Genomic DNA, 10,000 nt, shown 5'->3' with positions numbered 1-10,000 from the left:
TTTGTAACTGTTTTTGCCTCTGTTAAGGTGCTGCTGGTAGGAGGTTTGGTATTGATGGAGACCGGGAAGCAGTTCCTCTGAAGCTGGATGTGTTGTACAATAAGGTAGGGAGCTCCTTCATTTTATAGGATCTAAATAAAAAACATTTCACAACTCGATGTTTTCTTTGTCACACTTATTATAATAAATATTATAATATATAATAAATATATATTAGCTTGTGTTATGAACTGAGAATTATTGGTACTGTATGACTGCTCCTTCCCAGCACTATGCTACTATGAAATAATTTATAATAATAAATAATAATGTTATTATTATTCCGTTTCTCTTTTAGTTGGTGATTAGTGGGAGAAGTCAGTGGAAAAGAGAGACCAAAGTCTGCACTTCTGTAAACTTGATGAAGGCCTGTAAAAACCCAGAGAAGCTAGGTAGGTACACTACCAATATCTACTCACTACTACTACTACTAGGTACACTACCAATATCTACTCACTAGTACTACTGAACCCAGAGAAGCTAGGTACACTACCAATATCTACTCACTAGTACTACTGAAGGCCTGTAAAAACCCAGAGAAGCTAGGTACACTACCAATATCTACTCACTAGTACTACTGAAGGCCTGTAAAAACCCAGAGAAGCTAGGTACACTACCAATATCTACTCACTAACCCTAACCCAGAGAAGCTAGGTACACTACCAATATCTACTCACTAGTACTACTGAAGGCCTGTAAAAACCCAGAGAAGCTAGGTACACTACCAATATCTACTCACTAGTACTAACCCAGAGAAGCTAGGTACACTACCAATATCTACTCACTAGTACTAACCCAGAGAAGCTAGGTACACTACCAATATCTACTCACTAGTACTACTGAAGGCCTGTAAAAACCCAGAGAAGCTAGGTACACTACCAATATCTACTCACTAACCCTAACCCAGAGAAGCTAGGTACACTACCAATATCTACTCACTAGTACTACTGAAGGCCTGTAAAAACCCAGAGAAGCTAGGTACACTACCAATATCTACTCACTAGTACTAACCCAGAGAAGCTAGGTACACTACCAATATCTACTCACTAGTACTAACCCAGAGAAGCTAGGTACACTACCAATATCTACTCACTAGTACTAACCCAGAGAAGCTAGGTACACTACCAATATCTACTCACTAGTACTAACCCAGAGAAGCTAGGTACACTACCAATATCTACTCACTACTGACTTTGTTTAAATAATCAACATAGTCAACTATTACGGATCAAATACCATTTTCCTCTCACATTGGCCTTTGCCATAAACACATGTAAATATGCACCAGAATTTTAATGTGGGATCTGGAAATTACACAGGAATGTGTTTAGTTCCTGCTATTTGTTAAATTGAAAGTATGAAAATGGACCTGTGAATTAATACTGATTTGACTGTGTGAACTCTCCTGCCAGACCCAAAGATGGAATGCCTGCAACTCACAATGACAGAGGTTGTGAGGAGACAAAATGGGAAATGCAAGAAGGGTTACAATCAGGTGAGCCAGATGTCTCTGATGTCTCTGTGTCTCTATCACTCTGTGTATCTATGAATCTGTGTCTGTATGTCTATTTTTTGTCTATCTCTATGAAGGACGAAAGTGACGTGAAAACAAAATAATTGACCGTTAGACCTTTGCAGACGGTTCCATGTCTGTCTCCATCACCATAGAGATGAGTTAGTTAGTTAGTTATAGTATTTTAGTTTTTATATTCAATTTGCATTAGTTATTCTCTTGTACCTGCATAGAGGCAGTGATTACAGTTCAATATTGAACAAAACCTTGAGTCGTCGATATCTATATGAAATTGAGTTCACAATTACAGTAATGAGCAGAATAAATGGAGGCAATAAGGCATTTTGCACTACGGGACAGCATCCACTTACAGCATCCACTTCTATTCTCCTCTCCAGCAGCTGAGTGTGACTGAGGTGAAGGTGGACAAGGTGCAGGTCAGTGGGACTGACAACACAACCTTCGCTGTCTGTCTGGACCAGGATGAGAAGAAAATCCTACAGTGTGTTACCAGGTATGGTGGCAAGACAAACACTTCATGAGAGATATCCATTTGTCCAGGGAGGCACGTGCACACATATTAAAGGGTGCCCTTTTAGGGAATTTCAGCCCCTGCCGCCTCATTCTCTGGACATTGATCTGTTTTATCATTAGTGTTGTTACGAAACCCTTATTTAGCAAAGTCTAGAGGCTAGAGTAACACAACATAAATGATGAAATGGGATACCAAGCATTAAAGGTGCAAATAAAATGAGACAACACAGGTTTAGAGGCAAAAATTACCTTAAGTGTTTTTAGTAGGTTAAGCAGGAAATATTTACAGTGTATACAAAAAATGGTCAAGTTTCAAAACAAAAGTATGCCACTGCCAGGGGACACGGATGTTGCCAAAATAACAAACTAAGCAGCTAAGGTGAACACAATACTGTCTAACTGACTGACATGAAAACAAAAAGAGAGAACGATGGTGATAATGATAACCAACTTTGAAAAGCAAATGCAACTGAAAATGGTTGGCATGTGGCTCTGGCTCGTAACCTGCAGTGCGTAAACTTGTTACTAAGTAAGTTGTGAGATTCATTAACATTAACACAGAGAACGATTTATAGGCATGGATACTGTACATACAGTGATGGAAGTTAGATGAAATATGTAAAGCCAGATAGACACGGTAGATATAAATGCAACATTGTTATTAATGAACCCCCTCCATCCCATACAGATGTATTAATGAACCCCCTCCATCCCATACATTGTTATTAATGAACCCCCTCCATCCCATACATTGTTATTAATGAACCCCCTCCATCCCATACAGATGTGAGATCTCCATGTGTTACAAGTCTGATGATTCCACCGACTGGAGGCGTGGAAAATCCCATTCCCCGCAAATCCGGCCTCTACAGCATACCTTCTGCTCTCTGCTCTGCCTGCCTATAGCCACCTTCAGCGGGGCCTTGCCTTGAGACTCTTCTATTTTCTTCTTTTTTGTGGAAGCAAACACTTTTTTTCCCTTTAAATAAAGGAGATGTGCCTTTCTTTATATATTCCTTGATGGATCCATGCTATGCATGGACTTGTGGCAGAGAATCCATGCTTGACTACAGTCATTTTCTTTTCTTTTTTTTCCTTTATTTTACCCAGGGTAGTAGCTGAGCACAAGTGCTCATTTTCAGCAACACACACATTAAAACCTGGGAGCTGACCAGTACAACCACAGTCTTATACTGTTGGCCACTAAGCAGCTCCAGAGCAGTTGGGGGTTCAGTGCCTTGCTCAAGGTGTTGGGTGAGTGATGACCAATCACTTCCCGACCCAGATTTTTCCTGCCTGTCCGGGGAATCGAACCGGCAACCTTTCGGCAAGAAGGGCAAAATGGGGCAGCCACCACTGCCCCATTTTTCAATAATACCAGTCAGGCCCCATACTGAATTTCTGTGATTTGCATCCTCAATTCTAGACGGTGACTCTGCTCTTATCTCTTGATCTGTTGGCTACTGAGAATAAGGGGTACCCAACGCAGAAGGACCAAGACAAAATGTTTACATCTGTGGAGACTGAGAGACTTCTGGAACTGTGACTCTTTTGGGGGTAAAAGGGACCATACATCAAGAAACATGACCATGATATGATTATGAATGAGAATGATCAGAGCTGTGTAAATATTGTAATATATAAAATTGTCTACTGTCTATTGTGTACTTTCTTTTTTTAAAGAAATCAACTTGAAATCCCCTTTGATGATGTACAATTTCGCTGATAAGGGCTGCCTGCTATGCTGTTGTCCCTTGATTGTGTGCTGAAATAATTATGTTGACCACTAGGTGTCTCTGCTGGCATTCCGTAGCATTCGTTGATCATTCGATATGATTTAAATCGTTTACAGATGACAGTTTACACTATTTTGGTGTGTATAGATTATAGAACGTTTGATACTTGTATGAGGTATTTGATTATTGACTGTATTTCTTCAGGGCATAATTGCAAATGTGTGCTATAATTGCGCCAAACCTTTGCCTTCATACTGTTGATATACATTGCGAATTTATCATCACAAGATTACATTTTAACAGAAAATCTACACATTATTCGTTAAATAAATTAAATAAAGATTAACAGCTATAGACTGCAGTGTAGTACCGCTCAATCACCGCACGAAGGCTTTTTTCGTATTTTTTTTAATAATCTAATTACATATTTCAACATTTATATACCGGTATATTAAATTGAACAATAACTGCAGCTCAATTACGTCTGATATAACCAGTCCAGATAATGTGTTATTTTTAAAGGTTTGACTTTGAACATCAAAAAGTGTGGCTGCCAAGCAAAGGCTAAACTCCACTAATGTCATTCAAGGTGCTTTTTATTTTATTCTGTATTTATACTTGTATAGGCCTACTACAGCACTTTAAATCCATATCATTTTCAAAATAAAGCCAATTGTGTACATTTAATTGTATTAGGTGTCATATTATTTTTTTATTTTTATTTTTTGCTATAGCCTACAAAATACAAATGGCCAACGTTTCGGTCGTTCAGACCTTCATCAGGCATTTCTTTCTCTACTTTAACCTTTTTAAACACAAATCCGTAATAAATAAAACATTTTATCACTTTTATTTTGAAGGTGACTTGACAGAGTTTACAGTCTCGCGTGCTGAACTGTCAGTTGTGTGAATTCTTTTCAGACCCAGACGCGACAACGCTGCATGTGACGCTGTCACTGTCACTGACTCACTGTCTGCATTGTATCTGTATCGTCTTCACATGAACTCCACCTGAGTTTTATGCAGTTGACTGACTGACTGACTGGTAGCCAGGTAAGTGTGTCGGTATGATTGCAAACCAATCGTTATTAGTATTATTTTACATGTTTTTGTCACTCGAGAAGGATTTAATCGAAATACGGAAGACAATGAATTAACACATGACAATATTGCAATATTGTGGTGGTGGTGTGTGTGTGTGTGTGTGTGTGTGTGTGTGCTCTGTGCGTAGGCTATGCGTAATGCGTTCCATGATAGGCTGCTATTCGCCCTTCTCAGACAGTGCAGTGCAATATGCTTTCCTGTTGATGTTAGTTGAGTTAGGCATGGGTATTGTTTTGTAGCTGCTCCGGTGACTCGTCTTATAAACTTTTCACGGAATAACCAATCTTATCAGAAGTTGTGGCTCGCTCAGAGTCACCACGCGGGCACGCGTAGCCTAAGCGCGTAGCGCGCTATCGCTGTGACTGCACTTATTATTTTTTAACTATGACTAATGACTGTGATGCGGTGGTTGAAATTTGAAATAGACTAGCCTGGGCTACAGACTGTAGTAGCAAGTAATAGACAACTTTGTCTCTGGCTTTCATTGCAGTCAGTATGTCCGAATTCATCCATGGCTCCGAGCGGGTTTTGACCCTGATGGTTCTCAAAGGAGCCATGTTGTTTAGTACTGATGTAAATTTGGTTTTGAAGCCAATTAGCCAAGCCAGTAGCGCCTCTTTTATTTGTATATGAACTTTGTACTTTAATTCATTCATTCATTCATTCATTCATTCAGGCTACTGTAGGCTACTATAAAAAGCTTTCAACCCCAGCCATCCTATCATGACTCTTGCAACACAAGAGACAGGGACAGGGAACTGCCTCTAGTAGTTTTATTTTTTCCTCTTGGGATAGGCCTAATAACAATACGTTGATAACAATGCCTGATCTCTGATCTAACTGAAGCCCTGCCCCTCTGTTGTGTCTCTGCACAGTCTAAAAGCACAGCTGTATTTCCTGAAACTTCCCTGTTTTAGATGAGAGCTTCCTGGTGCCACTTATGGGTTTGGTGGACGCAGTGTTGTCTAGCCTTCTTGTGTTTTGCCTGTCTCCAAATTGACAGTTGACAGTTGACACACCCACAAAATGACTGGGCTCTGGTCTCAAGATGATGAATTCCTGTACTGTTCTTTGTCTATATAGAAGTGTTTGTACGTCTCTAAATGTTTTGATGAATTGAACATGGTGGACCCTGTTGTAAACAAGTGTAATGCTTAATTGGGTCGTCCACTCACAGTTAACAGCCTTTGTATTGAGTTTGTGCTTGAAATGTACTGTAATTCTGCAAACTGTTAATAAAATTTTCAATCAATCAATCAATCAATATACCTTGCAGGTTGCCACCCATCCCATCTCGCCATTATGAAATGAGAAACACTGACACAAAGTGTGTCTATCTATCTCAGCTAGTGCTTTGGGCATATATCATCAACCAGAGATTATCTAATTCATGTAACCACTTAAACCATACAAAAGCCTGCTTCGTTGACCAGGGTCCCTCAAGGGTCTGTATTTGTTCTTCTCCTTTTTGAGTGGTGCTAACCACTCCAACGTGTATGTCTGTTCTCCCTGGAAATAAAAACGTCTAGGTTTCCGTGGCTACTCTCCCGGCGGTGATGTCATGTGGCATTCAAGTCAATGGCAAAATAAACGTGTGGCTTTGTACATCTGTCCACCCGGGAGGGGGGGCGGGGGCACAAACGGGAAGGTTGACAAACATGTTTGCAGACCACAGGGATGGATTCAATAGTTTGTTTATTTCCAAATTGACTCCTCCTAAGGGAAAGGGAGCAATTAATTGACCACAGGATTATTCATGTGGTATCTTGTGGCAGAGTAGCTAACAACATAACCTTTATTTGGGTTCTCAGAGATCAAATTGAGGGACAGGCCTTCCTTTAGCAAAGTTTAAACACAGTGCTGTACTGTGTACAATGATCACAAACATTACAATAACAAATTAGTTAAATTAGACACAAGAAGCCAAGGGCTCACATGAGTGTTGTTCTGGACTAGTTGAATTGATTTATAAAGCAGGTTAATCAATTGTGTTAATCAAACTGGTGAAACATCATTGGACATGGGACTGTTCTGCAATGCTAATTGCATTTGGGCCACAGCAGAGCTGTTTACTTCCAAAAAGTTGACTCTGTCTCCTTCGTGGAAAAACCTAGTATAAAAGCTGTTAGGAGCCCTTGACGTCTTGTACTGTCGATTGTAAGATGCAGACCGCTTTCTTAAATTGCACTCAAGTAGGACGGCACACTTTTTTTGCCTTGTTGTGAGGATTCTAAAAATAAATGGCCACACTCCTCCTTGGCATGGTCGTGTGCCTAGACTCCCCGGGAAGTTGTCTCCACTGTGGCTGAGAGTCAAGTGCCGTTTGTGTGTGTGCGCGCGCGCGCGTGTGTGTGTGTGTGTGTGTGTGTGTGTGTGTGTGTGTGTGTGTGTGTGTGTGCGTGTGCACGTATTGGGTGGTGGACATGTGATTATGTTTGTGCATAGTGTGTACCCAGTGCGTTACATCCATGTGACGCATTGGGCACATCCTGTCCTTGCTTGTGGCGATCCCACTTCTGGATGTTTACTCCTGCTGTACGTTAGCGCTCCACATCATCATGCCCACAGTAACTAAATAAGGTCTTGAGTGTGGACAGAATGACGCTTCAGAAGGAATCCTGGCATCAAGTCCATGTCTGGAAACAATGTTTGTTTTTCCACACACATCAGTTGTAGAATGTCCCAAGTTCACTTGGTCAGAGAAAGTCTGCTCGACATTATACAGTATACGAGTACAGCCTAGCCAGTTGGTGAATAGACGGATAATTATTTTCAATGACTAGCATTTCGGTTTATTGCAGACTTGGTCCTGCGGGAAAAAACGGAGACATAAAACCGTTCTTCCAACTTGACACATATTTGTACAGTTAGAGAAAAACAAACCAAATAAAATCATGGCACGAAAAATATAACATAAAATTGGGAAGCCCTCTTTACAACCTTTCAGGGTCAACACCTATCGTATCTATGGTAACAGCACAATCAGAGTTATCTAGAACAGCCCCCCCTACCCCCCCTACCCCCCCTCAAGATGAATGCATTATCTAGTATATTATTGCAAACAATAATAACTGTGTCATAATGCTTGGATCTAATCACTGTAGTTTAGAAATCATGAGCATCAGAGAAAATGTCTTTTCAGAGTACTGTACTGTAAACTGTCTCTTCAGTAGGCTAGTTTAGTTTATGCTGATCCCCTTTGCTGTTACTGTGCCATTAATATTCCTGGTAAAAACACACAATTAACAACCCACTCCCACGTCCACCCCATCTCAGAACATGAATAAAATAAAATAAAATAAAATAATAACTATGGTCAGCAATAGCCATACTAGTAATCACTGTTGATTGCATAAATCCAGTGTCTCATAACACAAGTGTCTCAGTCCATCTATCCTTTCATCTGTCTATCATGTCCATCCGTCGGTTTACCACTTTGGTCCCAATTTCCCAAAGAGCATAGCTCAAAACACTACGGTCTGGATTGTCATTGAAGTTTCCGTGCACTTTCATGATGTCCATGGCTCATGCTGACCCATTGGCCTTTCTGCCAACATTAAGCCAATTAAACTTTCCACTTCCATACAATATTTCAAAATGTCATCAGTGAATTGCAATGAAACTCGCTGAGCGCGTTGATTCTAGTCTTTGAGGAATGGCCCCTACTGATCTTGGTTACGCATTTGTCTTCCTTCTAATGCCACCCTTACCTTATAGGCCTCAAAATCGAATGAGCAGATAGCGATGAACATGAATGTGTTCAGCAAGGATGAATCCTACTTATTTTGGTCACCCCATGCATGGCCTTTCCTCTAACACCACTTGCACATAAAATAAAATAGCCTTAATTATTTGAGTGACCCCATGGTGTTTCCTGTTGCGCCAGACTTTGTCCGGTTTCCAGCTGGGTTTAAGGAGCAGCGAGGACTAGCAGCTGCTACTGTAGCTGGCCTTTAAGACTAGGCCCTATCTTCCACCTGGTGCTAGGCCTTTAAGACTAGGCCCTATCTTCCACCTGGCACTAGGCCTTTAAGACTAGGCCCTATCTTCCACCTGGCGCTAGGCCTTTAAGACTAGGCCCTATCTTCCACCTGGCACTAGGCCTTTAAGACTAGGCCCTATCTTCCACCTGGCGCTAGGTCTTTACGACTAGGCCCTATCTTCCACCTGGCGCTAGGCCTTTAAGACTAGGCCCTATCTTCCACCTGGCGCTAGGCCTTTAAGACTAGGCCCTATCTTCCACCTGGCGCTAGGCCTTTAAGACTAGGCCCTATCTTCCACCTGGCGCTAGGCCTTTAAGACTAGGCCCTATCTTCCACCTGGTGCTAGGCCTTTAAGACTAGGCCCTATCTTCCACCTGGCGCTAGGCCTTTAAGACTAGGCCCTATCTTCCACCTGGCGCTAGGCCTTTAAGACTAGGCCCTATCTTCCACCTGGCGCTAGGCCTTTAAGACTAGGCCCTATCTTCCACCTGGCGCTAGGCCTGTACACATTATTACATCATCGTCTGATCTTTTTTGTCATAATTGTTTCCATGTTGAAAAGTTTTCATAAATTAAAAAAAAAGCTGAAATAGCAGATCTAGATTTTGTTTTCGTGATGTGTTGTAAGCTTATAGATCAGCTATTTCAGCTTTTTTGTAAACTTCTTTTTAGGTATAAAATAATGAATACTAATTTCTTTGTATATTTCAGTTATTTGTCATATCTGCCCTGTGCATTTTTTGATTACCTGCCAAAACAGAAAAAGCTGGACTAACGGTAAGGAGAGAAAAAGAGATGCACTTATTTCAGTGTAGCCTGCCTACACTTTATTGCTGGCTATGTTCAAATATCTGTGAATCCATCGCCTCCTGAATCCTCCTGGCATCCTTTCCTTGTCTCTGTTGTGGCAGTACGGTCATCATAGTCAACATCCATCTGGGGATCCGTGGGGTCGGAGCACACTGTCACTGCATGCATCTCTGCAACGCTTTAATATGCAGTTTTAAAAATAGAAAAAAGAGTTTATATGCCCTCTTGGCCATGAGCATCTACTAGCTATGGTGATTCTGACCACAGCAACATGGACACTG

At 41.1% G+C, this 10,000-nt stretch overlaps 2 protein-coding genes across 4 annotated transcripts in view; both read left to right on the top strand.

The window, feature by feature from the left end:
* Positions 1–3,445, top strand: part of pik3r5 (phosphoinositide-3-kinase, regulatory subunit 5) — a gene marked incomplete at its 5' end in the record, with an annotated part of 15,439 nt that extends 11,994 nt beyond the window's left edge. For 2 of the 3 annotated variants that reach the window (XM_079499348.1, XM_079499347.1), the window contains 5 exons: positions 28–104; positions 338–431; positions 1,452–1,534; positions 1,951–2,066; positions 2,871–3,445. In XM_079499348.1, coding sequence (XP_079355474.1) covers positions 28–104; positions 338–431; positions 1,452–1,534; positions 1,951–2,066; positions 2,871–3,018 — 518 coding nt within the window. In that variant the 3' untranslated portion in view covers positions 3,019–3,445. The remainder of the gene's footprint in view (positions 1–27; positions 105–337; positions 432–1,451; positions 1,535–1,950; positions 2,067–2,870) is intronic. The other variant, XM_079499349.1, reaches the window with a different exon arrangement.
* Positions 3,446–4,821: 1,376 nt separating this feature from the next.
* Positions 4,822–10,000, top strand: part of pik3r6 (phosphoinositide-3-kinase regulatory subunit 6) — a 59,153-nt gene continuing 53,974 nt past the window's right edge. Inside the window, exon 1 of the mRNA XM_079498325.1 lies at positions 4,822–4,875. The gene's annotated coding sequence lies outside the window, so the exon portion shown is untranslated. The remainder of the gene's footprint in view (positions 4,876–10,000) is intronic.

This window comes from Electrona antarctica (genome assembly GCF_951216825.1).
Source record: "Electrona antarctica genome assembly, chromosome: 4".
Taxonomy (NCBI): Eukaryota; Metazoa; Chordata; class Actinopteri; order Myctophiformes; family Myctophidae; genus Electrona; species Electrona antarctica.
Note: the sequence above shows the minus strand (reverse complement) of the source record. Positions and strands in the feature narration are given on the sequence as shown.